Source organism: Dreissena polymorpha, chromosome 1 (assembly GCF_020536995.1).
Source record: "Dreissena polymorpha isolate Duluth1 chromosome 1, UMN_Dpol_1.0, whole genome shotgun sequence".
NCBI lineage: Eukaryota > Metazoa > Mollusca > Bivalvia > Myida > Dreissenidae > Dreissena > Dreissena polymorpha.
Genome location: NC_068355.1, coordinates 126087435 through 126106865, shown reverse-complemented (window position 1 = coordinate 126106865; position 19431 = coordinate 126087435). Strand labels below are relative to the sequence as shown.

Genomic DNA, 19431 nt, shown 5'->3' with positions numbered 1-19431 from the left:
ACTATGGATAACTGTTTTATTATTCCATGCATGCAATACTGTTTGTAATCAAAGTACTGGCAGTACTGGTGTTACGATGCTTTGAAGAGGATGGGTATAAAAAATCAATTTAAATTTATCTATATCACCACAATTGTGTATGTTGATACGAACATTTGGGTACGATAAAAAATTTGGGTACGAAAATATTGGGTACGAAAAAAAATTTGGTAGGAAAAAAAATTGCGTACGAAACATTTTTGGTACGAAAAAAAGTTTAGGGGTACGGGGGAGTAGTACCCGTGGGTAACTTGACCCATTGAGCGAAACTGGGAGGCGGGTCACATTCTTGTTCATTAAGAATGGCAATACCTTCATGATGATTCTCGAAAGCAGGTATGAGCACATAGCCGGACCATGTGAGCTCATTCGTATGAGCACTTGACTATCCGAGTTCGCCCACGAACATATGGATAAGTAAACTAATAGCGAAATGACCTTATACATGTATATGCTGAAATCTAACTATCGAACGAAATATCAAACATGGTATGTACACTTAGGTGGTTGTGTAATTTCTGTTAGAATATCGTATTCAATATGTAAATTTTAAATGATTGTGCCCGCACTTGAGTTTGTTGCCTTGTTTGAGTCTATACGCGCCTAGGCTGCACCCAGTGTGTGTATTTGTGTTTTTCCAAGGTAATGAGTTACCTCCGCGCTGAGGCTGCATAATGTTGGGACCCGGAGTGTGTCCAGCACTCTTACCTAATAAGATTAGATTGACGACAGTTGGGACGAATTTTGAATGATAGCTGCAATTTCCAGCTATTTGTTTTGTACTGAAATACTTTTTAATTTTTTATATGGTCAAATGCTGCGGGGGGGGGGGGATGAGATTATCCGGAAAAAAACACCTGTCCGGAATAGTGACCACAAAACAGACAAAATATAACATTGCGCCGGGAGCGGGAATCGAACCGGTGTCGTAAAGTTGAAAAAGCGAACGTCCTTACCTCTGCGCTAGCGGGACGGACAATTACGCAAAGAAATGTTGTTTTTTCTATATATATCATAGCAGTGCAGCGTTTACAATTTGCAGGTTCGAAATTGTTCGCATTCTTTAATTTTGTGATCACGTAAAAAGTTAATTTTACATGTTTTTATTCGCAATTTATTTACTAAATCGAGAACAAATATCAAACAAAAAAGAGAAAATATATAGTTGTTTCATTGGTCCATAAAAATAAAATGGATGTAAAATTACTAATTTTAAATTAACGTTCTGATACACTTATTGAATCTTTTTCCCCAGGATATGCTGTTCTATTAATATTTACCTTTATCAACACGAACGACAACTCTGCTAGGAGAATGTTATCAATGAAAATCAACGAGCAATCTCCTACGCAGTGGCGAATGCCAAGGGAAGTAACTGAAAAATCGAGTTATCTCAATCGGACTGGCTCGGTCTTTTACATAGGTCGCCATTGTGAAGATTTTTTTACTGGTTATCAAACCTTAGACGATGCTGTTCCAGCATCGTCAAAAACGGCTGTGTATTTAAAAGTTAATGAGGTCTTCTCTGAGCCAAATGCTGCATGTGTGTAACTGGAATGTGACCCAGCACTACTACCTAATTAACTTACTAAACACGCAAACGTTGGGATGAATTTAGAATAATGGTTGCAATTTCCAGCTTTTTCGTTGCTACTGAAAGATTTTTAAAATGTTGGTGTGGTCTTGTGTTTTTTTTTTTTGGGGGGGGGAGGGGGGGGGGGGGAGAAGCCGGAGTAACCGGAGAAAACTCCATATGTCTGTTATGATTACCACCAACCAAACTCACATGCTGCCAGTAACGGGCATTGAACACAGTTTGCATAAGTGAGAAGCAAGTGTACTAACCACCGCGCTAGCCGGACAGCCATTTGTAAAAATAAACTGTCTCATAATTGTGTCAACTGTATGTTTTAACAGATGAGAGATGTGTTTTTGTTAACAAAATGTGTTACAGTTTTGATAATGAGATGTAAAAAAATCAAATAGTTTAATCAAACAAAATAGTATATAAATATATAAACGTATTGTTTTTTGCTCGGCATCATGAAAAAAAAGGATTTTAACAGGTGTCATTCATTTTTGGACACATGCAGGCAAATTGAATAGAATTGTACTACCATGAGCTATAACAACAGTTTTCCATCATTCACATGTGTTAATTGAGATACAAAGGAAAGTGCATATACATTATTATTCAATTAAAAATATTAATTGAATTTGCGCATAGTGCTGCTTAAGTTTATAGTGTTAGTAACACAAGTTCTCTGACTTCAGTCTGTCAATGTGTTGCTCTCATATATATTACAAGGAGGCTTGCTGTGTCGGCATGGAGTCTGCCATCACAAAGGATGATGCAGTGATCACTGCCTACAGAGCTCACGGCTGGGCCTACATCAGGGGCATCAGTGTTCTAGGAGTGCTTGCTGAACTCACCGGTAAGGAGACTTGATGTGCATGTACCTTTTAATGGGGTTTTCAGATGATACATTAATGTAAATCTCAGTTGATATAATTAATATAATAATTATTGTCCCCTACTGGTTAAACCGGAGGGGACTTATGGTTAGCGCTCTGTGCGTCAGTCTGTGAGTCTGTCAGTCCGTCACACTTTTCTGGATCTTGCGATAACTTAAAAAGTTCTTCATATTTTTTCATGTAACTTGAAAAATGGACATATCACAATATGGAGATTATGCATGTCATTTCATTTTGTTTCTACATCAAGAATGTTGGTTGCTATGGCAACAAATAGACTAGAAATATTGCTGAAAATGGTGGATCCTGCGATAACTTCAAAAGTTCTTGATATTGTTTCATGAAACTTGAAACATAGATAGATGGCAATATTGAGATAACGCATGTTATTTCATTTTGTTCCTACGTCAAGAATTATGGTAGCTATGGCAACAAATATAATAGAAATATTGCTGAAAATGGTGGAGTTTCACCGGTAGGGGACTTATATTGATTGACAATAGTCTTGTTCTTTTTGGTGTGATTTGTGCATAAAACACAAACACAGTCAGCAGTATTTTAAATACAAGTATATAAAATCTATCCGCAAGAACTTTTTAATGTATTATTTCTAAGAAAATGTGTGTTCAAATTTTAGTAAAATATAAAAGCATTTGTTATTTATGCATATGTTCTTTTTTCTAAAGTAGATAATTAAGATTGTGTATTCTATAGGTCGTGTGTCTGGTTGTGCCAGGGGCAAAGGGGGCTCCATGCATATGTATGCTCCAAACTTCTATGGTGGCAATGGTATTGTTGGGGCTCAGGTAATGTTATAGCAGTTTAATATATTTGTATACAATAAATGAACATTACGAAATTTGAGGAACAATTATCCGTAGATAAATTCTTGTAACAGTAAGCTAGAATTTAAAATAGATGACAATATTTTTTTATCAAAACACCAACAACATTTTGGAAATGCCTTGGATTGGTACATATAAAGGTAAAGCACGTGTTGGTATAAATCGGTTTAACGGCTTTGCTAACACCTAACCCAGAATTAATCATAAAGCATACATGTTTCATCACGCACCTAAACAACTTGATCATAAGTTGTTTAACATGCCTTTCTTTGTTGTAAATTGCATCATAATATATTATTATATATCACTATATACATATTTATATTAGTGGTTAAATGTACATTTGGTAAAACATATTACTGAGGTAACCATACTTTTTACGGTAGTTGAAATGTAAGACAGGAAATTGAAATTGCAAAGCAGAAGTTGAACACATGCAATTGAGTATTTTTTTATGCTTTTGGGAGACATTTCAGGAAGATATTTTAAAACAAATGTTTTAACGTTTAAATTAATTCTACACATTCATTTTTACAGTTATAAGTGTACTTTTGCATACTCAAAGATTTTATTGTATTTCCTAAAGAGACGATCATAATTTCATCTTTTTGGATATCTTGAGAAAAGCGTAAATCACCATCAATACGTATGAGTCACACTCATTGAAAACAGGGCTTAACTAAATGTGCGAAGAGTGTTGTCCTAGATTAGCCTGTATAGTATGCACTGGCTCATCAGGGATAAAACTTTCTACCTGAAATCGATTCAGGACCTAGGCAAGACTTTCTTTAAATGAAAACTAACATCAAAGCGAAAAAAGTAGCCCCTGATAATGCTGTTCACGCAAAGCTAGGACAAAATGTTATACACTTTCTTTTAACCACTTTTTACCAGAGCAAAGCTCATATTTATTAAAGCCTTGTATAGTCTCCTTAACAATCCAAGTTTGAATATTACCTTCAGGTTCCTCTTGGTGCAGGTATCGCATTATCCTTAGACTATGAGAAGAAACCCAACGTATGCCTCACACTGTATGGTGATGGAGCGGCTAACCAGGGACAGGTTTTCGAAGCCTTCAACATCGCCAAGCTATGGAAGCTGCCTGTAATCTTCATCTGCGAGAATAATGGCTATGGTATGGGAACCAGTGTCAAGCGGGCCTCTGCCTCCACTGACCTTTACACCAGGGGAGACTACATTCCGGGAATCTGGGTACTGGCTGTTATTGTTTATAGTGCTTTTTTATGTCCCCCACCACTATAGTGGGGACAAATTGTTTAGCCCTGTCTGTTGGTTTGTTGGTTTGCGGCAAACTTTAACTTTTGCCATAATTTGTGCAATATTGAATATAGCAACTTCATGTTTGGAATGCATGTGTATCTCATGGCGCTGCACATTTTGAGTGGTGAAAGGTCAAGGTCATCCTTCAAGCTCAAGGTCAAATATATGGGGAGACATAGTGTTTCACAAACGCATCTTGTTGTGTGTGGATTTTTGTATATTTATTGATTGTCGATCTGTTTTGGCCTTTTGTTGTTTGAATATGAATTCAAATGTGTTACCAAATAAGGCCTTTTCAGATCATCGAGCATTCTAGAACTGTGGCTAACAGTATTATTAATAGTAAACAAAGCTGTAAAATATGTTGAAGAAGTCCCGAATGGGTGGCTTGAATTAGACAAGGGCAAGATTAGGTCAAGGTAATCATGACATATAATGATAAGGGAGGGGATTGGAGATCATGAACAACAGCTATGTTGATATCCAACTGTTTTGTCAAACCGTGTTGGTGCTAGACACAATAGTAAAATGTAATGAAGCAAGAAAGTAAAATTTAGTTCATATATGCCTTGTGTAAGGAGCTTAAGAAGTCCTGCCCAAAAGATCAGTTTTAAGCTCGACTTTTTAAAGAAAATACAATCTATTTAACTTGCCTTATGCATCAACATCTAAGCAAGTTTTAAGTTTTTTAGTAACTAATGATTCGCTTATGGATTAAACTTAAACTTTCAAAATGTACTGTCCATATTAAAATTACTCTGAGAAATATACAAATGCACTATATTGGCATTTTACATGTTTTAATGCAATTTTTCTCAGGAATGTTGTATGGGTCTTTTCAGAAAAAATACTGGGAATGTATTAATTTAATTTTTATAATTTATTTATTGATGGTAATATTTGAATATAGCTTTCAAAACAGATTTCATGGGATGGAATATAAAAGGTTACATTACATGTATAAAACAAGTTGTCCTTGCCAATACCATGGCTAGGTTGATGGTATGTATTTCTCTAAATTCTACTCTCAGACTTACACATTTACGGTTTTTACTTTAAGGTGTTTGGAAGGTGCTTAGTAAAGTTTAAAACAAATGATGGATATCATATAATATGCATCTTACTTTCCTATAGTATTGTAATAAGTGTTTAGTTTTAGCAATAATTCTTGACATTCAATCAATCAATCAGTAATATTAATTACCAAAGTAGGTCAAAATATCTCTATATTTCTTATTTTCAGGTATAAGTCATATTCACACAATTTTAAAAGGCGCTTCCACTAAATAATTCATTGGTTAACACAATATATCCTTGCCATGGCCAGGTTGACGGTATGGATGTTCTGGCAGTGAAGGAGTGCACAAGGTTCGCCAAGGAGTATGCTCTTCAGCATGGACCACTGGTGATTGAGTGCGACACGTATCGCTACAATGGACACAGCCCGAGTGACCCTGCCAGGTTTACTTCTTCTTGTTGTGATTTGCTTGGATGTATTTCGGGGTTCTGGGTCCATGTGACTTTGGTACCAAAAAAACAGTACATTCATAGTCAGATTTTGTAAACAAATTCAAATTTGCTCTATTAATAATAAACAAATACACCAAACCTTAAAAAAAAACAAATACGGCTCTTGCTGGAAAATATTTGTCTTTTGCCATTTTTGCCATTTCGTTCAAACAAACTTTGCTTTGTTATTTTAAATGGAAACTTGAACTGTTGCAAACAAATGATTGCAAATTATAACTAGTCAGAAGAAAAATAAATTGTTAAGTAAGATTTCAATTGAGTGTGTTTGTGATTAACTAAGCGTGAAACTGATACTGGTACATCAGAGATGAGAGTTTAGTTTCACACCTGCTGTCATCTGCAGCAATAGTCGTAATGATCTGATAACAAACAATGCTCTTGAGACGAGTTTGCATTGGGGTTATCTGCTTTATTAGTTGACTGACAATCATTAGCTGCATAATAAGGCTGCTTGTGACAGTTTAGTAGAATGTGCCAAGAACAAATTTCATTTTTTGAAGACTCGCAAATTTTGAAACAATTTTGCCATGTTTTCTGTATTCGTTCCCATTGTTTAACACCGCTATAGATCTATTTAATACAACAAGCTATTAATTTGTCAATCGATTCCATTTCAACAGCTGTTTTTAGCTCGGCTGTTTTCGGATACCCGAGGTATTGTCATAGCCAGCTCGTCGTGTCGTTCGCCGTCCGCAAACCTTCCCGTTTTGTCAAAGTTTTAAACATTAGCTCTAAAATCGAAGTGCTTCAACCTACAACTTTAAAACTTCATATGTAGCTGCATTTTGATGAGTTACATACCACACCCATTTTTGGGTCACTATGTCAAAGATCAAGGTCACTGTGACCTCTAATCAAAATTCAGACAAGCTTTCATTTATTCAAGACTTCACCCGCAGCCGAGCGTGGCACCCGTTTTGCGGTGCTATTGTTTTTGTTTTCATACAACTAGTTATCAATTCATTTCATACCAATAGCTATATATCTATTTCATACTACTAGCTACTGATCTATTTCATACCATTAGCTATCTATCTATTTCATACCAATAGCTATCTATTTATTTCATACAACGAGCTGTTGATCTATTTCATACAACTTGTTGTCGATTTATTTCATACTCATAGCTTTCGATCTATTTCATTCAACTACCTATCGATCTTTTTCATACCAATAGCTATCGATCTATTTCATTCCACACGACATCGATCTATTTCATACTAATAGCTATCGATTTTTTTCATACCACTAGATATTGATCTTTTTCATACCACTAACTAACGATCTATTTCATACCACTAGCTTTTTCATACCACCAGCTATCGATTCATTTCATACCACTAGATATCGAGACCCAAAAGAGGTTCAGGATGTACGAGAGAATCGTGACCCAATTAACAACCTCAAAAACAGGCTCCTCACTAAAGAACTTACCACAGAAGACGAGCTTAAGGTAATAAATAGATGCTGTTTGTTTGTTTGCAGGGTAAAACCATAATTTAGTTTCCTATTTAAGTGTGGAAATAATTATTTTCATGAACCTTAGTACATAAATCCCTTTATTGAGGTAATAGTTCATGATATTAATAAGTATCACCCGAGAATATGCAGATTTCCTTGTTTATTTAATGCTTTTGATTATTTTTTTATTTTTGTTTAAACTCTTTCAAAGGACGTATATTGCCTATCCTTGTTTATCATTTGCTTGGTGTTTCATATAAAGAAATCAATATTCTAGGGCTATGTTGGAATCCAAAGAATATGCTGTTAATTTTAAATTTAATTTGTTGGGGCAGTCTCTAGCACTACAAAGGCATACGGATAATGACTGTCTTCGTTGAAATTTTCTAGACCTAAGCAGAAACAAATCATAAATAAACATGTTTGTGTTACGGTAGAGGCTTAGATTATGTTGACAACAGAGGTTGACAAATGCAAGTCTCAAACGGGAAACTCAGATTAGTTTTCTTTAAAATAAAAACACATAGAAAAGTTAAGATGTTAAAATGTGATTATTAAAGAAGATACAAAATGCTAGTTTTTTATTTTTTGTTGGGCAATTTATATCATTAGAATTTGCTGCAACGACATCCAAACATTTACGAGTGAATGTGAGATTGGCGTCGGGCAGCATCAGAAGCATGATGTATTTCTTATGAATAATTATTGTGTTATTAATTAGCAGAGCTTAAGTGAGGAAGTCCAGCTCTTAGCAATTCAGCAATAGAAAACAAGAAGAAAAGAGAGCTTGCAAAATAGAGAGTGTATGTGGGGCAATAAAGGGTTTGCATTTCAGATCTCATTCAACATTCTGTTTGTTTCATTTTTGTATGAAACATAGTGTTAGTGATTCAGCATGAAAAAAAAGGAAAATGAGTGTGAAAAAAATGAAAGTGTATATGGGGCAATACATGACTGAATTGAAATGCGTCAAGGAAAGAATGGGGTTTTTGGATGGTTTTTTAAGTTGCCCATTATCTATCATAATAGATCTCCAAATTATGCAAATAAACACAAACAAAATTAATAGGATAATGCCTTGAGATCATCCATAAAACGACACAAGATGGCATTGTGAAACTATTTTTATATGCTTAAAAGTTGCAGAATGCTTGTATTTAAACATTTTTACCATAGTTACTTGTTTAAGAGTCTTCTTATTGTAATTTACCGTTTTGTAATGGTACTTTTTGATGTTGAAAGTTTTTTTATAACATCATAATATTGGGCAGTGTTTATGGATCTTTAGTAATTGTTCTTCACTAAACTTTATTGCAATTCAGAATTATGGCTCATTTAAACTTTTCAACGAATGTTCACCAAATTTTCTGGAAATGTTTGTTGACATAAACTGTAAGCCAATGTTGATAACCATCGAATTTGCGCCATGCCTTGCAGAGTGGTTGTGCTTTGTTAATACAAAAAAATGCTCTATCTGACAGAGTTTGCGAGTTCACTTGATAGTATTCGTGGCTGCATAGTGGAAATAGTGTCTGCCTTCAAATAATCAAGTCCTTGGTCCGATCCCCTCTCCAGGAGCGTTCTCAAGATCTTCATTTAAAACACCAAGTAGTGGTTCTTCCCTTGAAATGGCCTCGAGAGTGTTTCAATAAATCTAAGGCTTTTATCCAATGGAGTCAAAATAAATAAGAATAAACTAAATACAGCACACATGATTCCTTGCTCTTTTTATTTTAGAATATTGAACGAGATATTAGGAAGAATGTTGATGAAGCAGCTGCCAAGGCCCAAGCAGATCCTGAACTGCCTCTCGAAGAGCTGTACAAAGCCATCATCAAGGACCCACCAGCTGACATGAGGGTGCGAGGTTGTGAATTGTCCATCCAGGCAAAAACAACTGCGTAAAATACTAATGTGGTGATTGCTATTTGCACTTGCTTAGTTCTGTTGGACATTGTTCTATTGGGATACATTGGGCTGCAAACGAAAACGTCTTAAACTCTAGTTTAGTAAAAGATCTTATTTTCTGGCTGATAGCATTTTATAGTCTATTGGTTTCTGTTTATAACAATATAAGCTAATTGAATTATGAATTGATTTGAAAGATAAATAATAGAAGTTGGTTTAGTTTACATTGTACAATGTTGTATTTCATAAGCAATTAGAGCTTTAATGAATATTGTTCAATAAAGAAATGTATTTCTGATCTCTCTATTAAATATCATAAATAGAGCATTTGAGTGGAAAGTTAACATCTTACAGTTGGTATTGAATGTGTTATATAAGCTTGCTTGACAATTAACAACAATACTCATATTTCTTTTGTATTTAAGTGCAAGAAAACATTCTGTGGCCAAGCGTTGGGTTTGAAAGTACTTAACAAATTATATGGAGTTAGGCAATGAAATGAAATTGAGTTTAGTAACAATACATCATTTTACATTTTGTAGTTTGACTACACAGGTAATATTCCGTAATAGCACATACATCATTTCTGTAAAAGCTATCTTTTATAAGGTATAGTTATACATGTATAATAAGTTTATGCATATTTTGTTAGTGAATGCTCACTGTAAATAAAATGGGATTGATTAGATGAAAGTATGTTCTTTCGAATGTCAACATGTGTATTATGATTGCTTCTTGTTAATTAACTAGTGAGAAGTAATTTGAATCACACTGGTATTTGTATTTCTTTTGATAGTGTGTACATGCAAACAATTTAAACAAAATTAATTGTGATATTTTAGTACCCCTCATTAACAATTTTGGATTCTGACAGCTGATTTGGATACATTTTAGTCTCATATTTGTGTTATAAATGAAATTGTTTATCTTTAATGGCTTTAGAATATATCTTGTTTTGAATGCTGTTGATGTGTTATATCATATATAAACCTGACATGTTTTTTAGAAGCAACATGATAAGCACCTTTTTACGTTTCACCTCCTTTTTATGTTGTTTTTTGGTGATGCAATACATAATGTGCATTTGATTGGATTTCATTATACAAGTACTGAATACATTATTAGAATCTCTTGATGTTTGTTTAATTTATGATATAAATAATAGTTATCCCTTATCTCCAGTCTCAGTATAATTTGATGATTTGATTTGATTATATAAAACAAGATTTGGAACACATCAGTTTGTTTTCAGTGGTATGAAATAGTGTCTCACTATTGCCATGAATGATATAACTTGTTTCACCAAAACATTTTTATGCTTTTGCGTAATCAATAAATTGAAATACAGAAAATCAGCATATTGAGCGATAAATGGCTATATCTTACTGTTATGTTCCTGTATGGCTATCTGGCGTGCACAATTGTCAAAAACTGGAGCACTTATCGCCCCCAATGCTGTGCTTGGACCTTGACCCCAGCTTTAATGATGTTTAGCTCATTTGAGCACAAAGTGCTTTTTATACCACTAAGTGTTTAAAGTAAGCTTTTGTGCGCAGTATGTGTCCTGCATCGTGCTTCATTAATTGTAAGTGTGTTACCACTCTAAAGGTTAAAGTTGTGGCTCAATCTGAATTTAACTAGGTCAAGAACTTCAGCACTTATTATTAGTATTATATATACTCAGAAACTTGTATTTTCTGAAACATTCTCCCATGTTCATTGTTTCGTAGTAGATGTTTCTTATGAAAGGAATGGTTTTTTTTTGTTTTCTGTTAATTGTATTATGACGAGATATTATGATAATATGTCATTGGAATAGCTTATAATAACCATTTTTAACTTTTTTTGCACACAATGCCAAGTTTGTCTATAACATATATTTATTTCATACATGATTAATTCAGTGCGAGTATCTCTAAAGAAATTGTATTGCTCGTGGCAAGAAGCATGTCATCGTTTCAATTCTGCTTGCAAGCCGCAAATAACAAATTTTACATAAATATGGTCTAACCAAATATTAGTTTCAACTTCTAATTGTTGTTTAACAAGTTATGCGAACTATTTTTATGCCCCCGGTAGGGTGGCATAACGTAGTTGAACTGTCCGTCAGTATGTCAGTCTGTCCGTCCGTACGAAAATACTTTGCAATATTGCAATATTAAAGATAGCAACTTGATATTTGGCAGGCATGTGTATCTCTTGAAGCTGCACATTTTGAGTGGTGGAAGTTTAAGGTCGAGGTCATCCTTCAAAGTCAAAGGTCTTAAAATTAAATATATTTTTATTTCAAAGCGGCGCAATAGATGGCATTGTGTTTCTGACGAACACATCTCTTGTTATTATAATTCTTAAGATAGACCGTGTTCGGTTGAAATTCTTTTTGAATAAGTATAAACATTAACGGTAAACATATGCTTATCTGTAATAACTTGTCGTTAAGTGTAAATATCTACATGGTATAATTGTAAATGAAATTAGGGTGCATTAATGATTTATTGCCTTATTGTTAACAGCAGCTTTAAAATCACGAAGACAATCGTTAAAAAATACATTAGTATTTAATCATACCATACGTTTCATTTACTCTTTATTACTATATAAAATATACTTTCTATATTATAAATTTATAATCAACACTTATTTATTTGTTTTTAAATTAAAGTTTATATGCTACTCGTATATATGCAATTTTCACAAAATTAAGGTACGGGGTAGCTTCCTTAAGGCATTATTTTATCGTACCTTTACGTGTTTTTTCCAGATATAAAACGCACCTACGTTTAAAATATTATATGCATACAAAACAAACATTGTATTTTAATATGGTCTTTCTCGTGACTATTTTTTGTAAAATTTCTAAATAATCTCGATTTATGATATTTTGCCTTGAAAAATAGATGCACACAATAAGTATTGTAATACGTAAACGATTAATGCTGACATTTTAACATTCTTGGGAAACAACTTTATTAACGGTTTACATCATGAACATTATAACAAATAGGTATATAATTTTAAATCGGTGTACTCTTTTGGTTTCTCGAATATCAAAATTTAAAATCGTCAAAAAAATCGCGTTTTTGTTTCAATATTACTTCAAGTGTGCCTTAACATTTGTACAACCAATGTAAGACTCTGTAAGGACGAATACAGCAACAGCAGTTCAACATCCTTCAACTGTTCTATGCATCACATAGAGGAACTCTTCCCTGTTAACCGTCCCATCACCTGCAAACAAATGTAAAACGAAAAATGCGAACCGAACAAAAATGCGAGGAATATCTTGCGGTCATTGTGTGTCCTAACACTGCAAAGTTTTAGCGGTTATCTTACAGATCAAAACAACAACAAACAACGCGCATCGAAATTATAACGTAAACAATGGTTAAACGTTTTGGTAACTTTTTTTTCGGAATGCATAAATTGTTTACAATATAAAGTAAAACAGCATGTCAGTAATTGTATATGTACATGAAAATAATAGACCTTTAATAGACTTTAAAGAAATACGAAATATTATTAAACGAACATTCATAATAAACGCTCATAAAGCAACATTCCGAAATATGGGCGTTTGATTTCATGGACTGCGGCTCAATAAATTATTTTGTGTACTAGACGGTGATCAGTGGACGTACACGAAGTATACATTGTGTTACCAAATACATGTAAACGATGGATTATGGTTAATTATATTGCAAATGCTTGTTCAGTCAAAAACGTCGTCCGTAGACAAACCTATTTGGATACTTTTAATAAAATCTTTAAGTTTGCCACGTTATGGAAAACGTTGTGCATGAAATAACGATGATAGAAGTATGATGCGAAATCCTTGTACATAATAACTCACCTGATAACATATCAAGTGCCTCAAACAATTCCGTAGTGTTCTTGTTGTCTCCAAACACCGCTACCAGCTCCTCCTTTGTTATCAAATCGTCTCTGTCGACATCATACAGATTGAAGTTGCACTTATCCACTTCCAAACTTAGAGTGAAGAGCTTCATCTGAAACGCATCAGCGGATATATTTTACAAACAATGCATCCAACGTTTGGAATATGTCACAGCTTCAATAGAATTGCATACTTTTAAGATAACACGTAACATACAGATTTGGAACAATTCTTTTACATGGTTAATGAAATATGATACTATTCGTCGATTTATTTAGTATTCACTTGATCTTCACTAGACTCTAATTAATTATTCCGATAACATACCATTTACATTAGAAAGACACATGCAAATGTTTTTTTTTTCGTAGGTGTTACTGGCAGTCTTTAAGATCGTTTCGAAATAGTAGCCAATGCTTTAACTTTGCCATTTTCGTCGTTAAACAACAAAGATAATTTACTGTATTCCTGTATTACTCAAACAAAATATATGTTGTTGTTTGTTTTCAGTTAAACATGGTCGTCACTCGGTAATAGTCAAACACAAGTTAAACAATCGAATTATCATTTAAAAAATATTCATTTTGATATAATTGGGTAAAGAATGTTTCAAAATTTGATCTAACCTGCTCAGCACTTCTCCTTTTACGACCGAACGTAAATGAAGCCCCAATTCCCCAGTTCCCTTCTCTATCCACATGACCTGTAACCCCCAAACTCCTGCCACCGCTTAAGCGACGTCTCCATCCTGCATCTAGACGCCCGTCTTCGAAATTGAGATCCACTCTATTTCTTTGACAATAGACGCACGCGATGAAAAACGCTAGACTCAGCACGTACATCGTCATTTTTCTGCAAATTTTTCAGATTTATGTTAATATACGAAGGGTGATTTAACAATTGGTCACATTGACAACATATAAGACTTACCGTATGACAATGGTCAAATTCAAATCGCATAATAAAATCATGTCTACATTGCACTTGTTAATATTATATTTGCTCTGATCTAACGCAATGGCCGACTATTGTCCATAAAGACAACACAATCATTCGCAGCAGCTTTCAAACATGCACTATTTCAAGTATGACATGTTCAATGCTAATTAAGAGTTTCCATATGTCGGCAGCAAGCATTAATATTGTCATCATTTTAAAACCTGACATACATTACGTCATACAGTTTTACCCTTGCTAACAGAATGACTTCAAGAGCCACATATGCCCCATTATACTATAACTGCATTTTACTGACATATCACGAAACAATAAACGAATCTTTCAAACATATTAAATATTGTTTTACAAACCTTTTTTACTAAACAGGACAATGAATTGCAATAACCGAAATTCTAACCTTTTATATATTACCTTCACGTGCAAAAAGTCTTGACATTTAAAAACCGCAAGGGAAGCTAAGGGGATTATTGAATGTTCATAAAATACAAACATGATTTTCCGTTATTGCATTTGGAAAGGAGTGTATACCAAGAAATGTGTTTTGTCATTTAATTATGGTAATTTTAATATAGAGTTGTGAAATATTTAAAATTCGAGTGATGTGATGCAAATAGATACTCTCTTACTTATTATTCAAAACAGAGAAATATAATTGAAACAATATTATTAAAGCTCCGATGCAGTAGTAGAACATCACCGAAATAAAAAGGGTAAACACTTGCAAACAATTTACTTTTGTAGCTACGAAAATCGTGTATTTAACAAATGTAGACGTATACAGTTTGGAAATACCCATCAATTGTGTAGATTCGTTTATACGAACACAGAGATTATTTAATGTCAGCTGTATGCCTCGTTCATAAGCTGGTTTAATACTAATAAAAAGGTGTTGACATTTACACTGCATATACTCGCTTTTAGCTTTTCAATAAAGCTAGTTGTTTTTAGTTTGTAGAGCGCAAGGCTGAAAAGGGTCTTGAGTTCAATTCGCGGCCAGCGGTCTGGAATGTTTTTTTGCTCCCAAAAGCATTCAATAAATTAGAACAGTTAGAAGAGAATGGTTTATCGTTTAGATTTTTAACCAGGTTTCCGAAGGAAAAAACTGGTTATTAGATTGGCAAATTTCGGCGGTCGGGCGGGAGGGCGGGAAGGCGTTCTGGCGGGCGGACCAAGCTTGTCCGGGCCATTACTATGTCGTTCATTGTGAGATGTTTAAATCATTTGGCACATTTGTTTACCATCATTGGACGGTGTGTCGCGCGAAAGAATTACGTCGATATTTCCAAGGTCAATGTCACACTTTGAGTTCAAATGTCAAAAATGGACATAAATGAGCTTGTCCGGGCCATAAATATGTAATTCATTGTGAGATTTTAAAATCATTTTGCACATTTGTTAACCATCATTGGACGATGTGTCATGCGAAAGAATTATGTCGATATCTCCAAGGTCAATGTCACACTTTGAGTTCAAAGATCAAAAATGGCCATAAATGATCTTGTCCGGGCCATAATAATGTCATTCGTTGTTAGATTTTAAAAATGTTTCGGTACATTTGTTCACAATAATTGGACGGTGTGTCATGCGAAGAATTACGCCGATTTCTCCAAGGTCAAGGTCACACTTGGAGTTCAAAAGTCAATAATTGCCATAAATGAGCTTGTCCGGGAAATAACTTTGCAATTCGTTGTGAGATTTTAAAATGACTCTGTACATTTATTTTGATAACAGTCATTGGACGGCGTATCATGCGAAAGAATTCAAGAGTTCGAAGGTCAAAATGGCCATAAATGATAATGGCATAATAATTCTTAAAAATCGCCATAAATTAGCTTCTCTTGTTTTGTGAAGACAGCATGCAAAATATTCTGTGTCAATGCAGCATGTGGAGGTATACGTCAAGTCTGTGACAAAGCCCTATTTATAAATTATTTTTATTTTGAAAACCTGGTTTGTGACAATTTTGTCCCTTGTTTAAGCTAGCCCAGTGCATGTAGCTCACTGTACTCGAATCATATGATTGCAACACATTTAAAAAGACGTCAAACACAAATAAACCAAGCCCACTAGTTACATAGTCAAAAACAATTGTTATTGTATTTAATAGATACAAAATTGTTTAATATTATTTATCCAGTGTAGTTAGACACTTTTGGAGTTTAGACAATTCTTCATATAACTTGATATCTTAACGCTTTACCGTTATTTTCAAGTTCATAGTGATTTGCACAATTACAAACCACATGCAACGATTTAGTCATTTATATATTATTCATCTCAAACAACTCAATCATATGCGGGGAATGCAATTAAAAACTTTGTCAAACAGAAATAAATCAAGACCATAAATTAAACACCGGTAGTCGAAACATGTATCTATTGCATTTAATAAAAACAAAAAGAGCTGAATAAGATTGATCCAGTCTGGTTTATAACTGTTTATATTTACGTTGCCATGCATGTAGGACTTAACATAATAACACTCCACCATTATTTCACGTTCATATTGTATGACGAAATGACACCGCAAGCCACAACTTTCCATAACATGTCAGCAGGTACATATATCGTCAATAATACACGTCATCACAAATAGATTAAAATGTTATCAATTAATTACAAAGATCCGTGTTCTTTGTTTAAAATACAAAAAATGTCCGATTGCGAAATTCTAATCAAAGTGTTTATGTTTTGAAACGCATATTCCGCAACAGTTGAAAAGGTTTTTAAACGATCGTTAAGTCAAGCAAACTCGATTTGCGTATATATCATAATCGATTAAAAGTCACAAAACGAAATTACCTAAACACTTACTTTCAATGAAAATACGCATCCATTCCTTAGTGCTAAGTAGAATTCATGTAAACCCGTTGTTCTGATGATCGATTGCACCATTTATCCGGTCTATTATTTATACTATTGTTATTTGGATCGCAGAGCAAATGTTATATATGCATGATGTGATACTCGTACTTTTTATGGCAAAATTGAAAACTGGTCTAAGTTTGTTCAGCAAATTACTTCAATATTTTCAAGCACATAATGAAACCCCGTTCTCACAAAGCTCGACTTTACGACGATCATCCCGATCAAGCCACGATCTGAAAAAGGTTTTGATCGGGGCGGATCGAGGCCGATCGGAGTCTGAAACGAACAATTTGGAAAATTATGATCTTTATTTCGACTTTTTTTGTCTTTTCCTTTTGTTTCTTGTTAGCCACGATCCCGCTACGCTTGTTTTGATCATGTTTAAAGTAAGCTTGGTGAGAGCGTAGAGCTCTCCAATCATGAAGACTCTACCGCAATCATACTGCGCTTATGAAGACTACTACGTTTCTCCTGCGATTTGTCACGATCGGCCACGTTTTCGGCCACGCTTTGATCGTAGTAGAAGCGGCGTCTATGTGTGAACGGAGGTTATGTAGTGTAGATACAATGTTCGCATGATGCAGTGATCCATTAGTTGCTGCCATGGGCATAGCTGCTTTGCAAATGTCATATCGGCGTGGTTTGTTTAGTCACTTTGTGACAAAGCTTTAGTTGTGCTCTCTACGAGGAAGCGGGACAATATAGATTAACACCTGTTCCTGTGTTGGTAATAGTTGAGTTGGATAGTCCATTAACCAAGGCAAGATAACACTTTGACATACAATCATGCAAATGGGTAGGAGGATAACTTGGGATAAAATGAGGATGCCTTTTGAGTTTGAGGTTTCCCGGTCAAAGGTCAATCTATAATGGGCATGTAACATGAAATTTAAACCGTTCCATTTCTACACCATATTAGGGAAACGCGATTGGAATCATGCAGATTTTTAAGATGGTTGCTGGGAATAAAAACATACACTTATTCAATGTGTGTCCAACGTCTATTAAGTACAGGTCGAAGGGGCTTTTATCATGAAATTGTATAGCTATAATGGTCCATTTGAGTATTGTTAACACCAGTAATAAAAAACCTTACGCAGACTTCCATCACTTTATAACCATTTAAACATGTTTTCTCAAACTTTTTGGAGTCATTATGGCACTATCAACATTAAAAACCTTCAGGCATGTTATCCCCCTTAATATTCCATTTACACAACACTCTTTTCCATCCAGTGTAGTTTACCATGTACAAATGATATTCCCACAAAGTTTTATAGTGTCTGTTGGAGTCATGCTGTCATCAGCATAGAATGTTTTAAGTATGTTGAGCGAACTACTTACAGATTTCTGAAATATATGCTCTTAAATTTAGCCATTGTATGCATCACTAGACACACTTTTCCAGCGCAGTGATCTTTTTGTCTGATGGTGTGGCCTTTAAATGGGCATAACTTCTATTCCTGCGAGAAACAAAGCAAATTCCAATAATATAATTCATGAAAAAAATGCAAAAAAAAATTATATTGTTATTAATTTGTGTTTGATTATATTTTGTTTTTGAGTGTGTAGCTTACCAGAGCACCACGTGCTCGTGATCATTTGTTTAACCATTTTTGTTCGTGGTTGTGCTATAAATGTAATACGACTGCAGTTTTACCTTTGTGTATACTCAAGAGGCCAAATGTATGTCCAGTCTTTATAAAACTTGGTCTGAACAGTTGCACATATCTTATCTTGCCCTAGTCTGAAACTGGTTAATGGGAGTCTAAACTTTATAACATGGTATCGAAGTAGAAGCTTGTAAACAATGTAGGCGTCATTTGGGCAAATTATCATGAAACTTGCCCGGAACATTTATTCTAATGATATATCAACATATTTCAACATTTTGTTTCTGTCCACTGCACAACTTGTCTTTCAGAGGTGGATCAGTTGTCCTTATTATTCTGAAACCATATGAACATTCTAGAAGTCATATTTTGTGCCCCATCATCAGGAAACTTGCCCATTATATCATGTCTTCTGATGCTATCTCGCGCCAAGTTTGAAAATGGTTCTGGTCCAATAAAAAACATGACTGGCAAGGTGCATGACATTTGTTTCATATTTGGCTTTTGCGATACATTGTTAACATTTCATAAGTCACATGTTTGCCAAATCATGTTT

The 19431-nt window shown here is 34.4% G+C and overlaps 2 protein-coding genes across 2 annotated transcripts; one reads left to right on the top strand and one right to left on the bottom strand.

The window, feature by feature from the left end:
* The first annotated feature begins 2356 nt into the window (after nt 1-2356).
* Nucleotides 2357-9658, top strand: LOC127866965 (probable pyruvate dehydrogenase E1 component subunit alpha, mitochondrial). Its single transcript, XM_052407844.1, has 6 exons — nt 2357-2474; nt 3229-3320; nt 4323-4571; nt 5968-6101; nt 7515-7623; nt 9369-9658. Exons 1-6 carry the CDS (start codon nt 2366-2368, stop codon nt 9534-9536), a joined length of 861 nt encoding a protein of 286 aa, XP_052263804.1. The 5' UTR covers nt 2357-2365; the 3' UTR covers nt 9537-9658.
* A 2891-nt stretch (nt 9659-12549) lies between these two features.
* On the bottom strand, nt 12550-14282 carry LOC127867998 (uncharacterized). The gene is made up of 3 exons (XM_052409545.1): nt 14061-14282; nt 13390-13546; nt 12550-12767 (listed from the first exon to the last, which is right to left on the bottom strand). The coding sequence occupies exons 1-3, from the start codon at nt 14280-14282 to the stop codon at nt 12703-12705; spliced, it is 444 nt and encodes a 147-aa protein (XP_052265505.1). The 3' UTR covers nt 12550-12702.
* Between the last annotated feature and the right edge of the window lie 5149 nt (nt 14283-19431).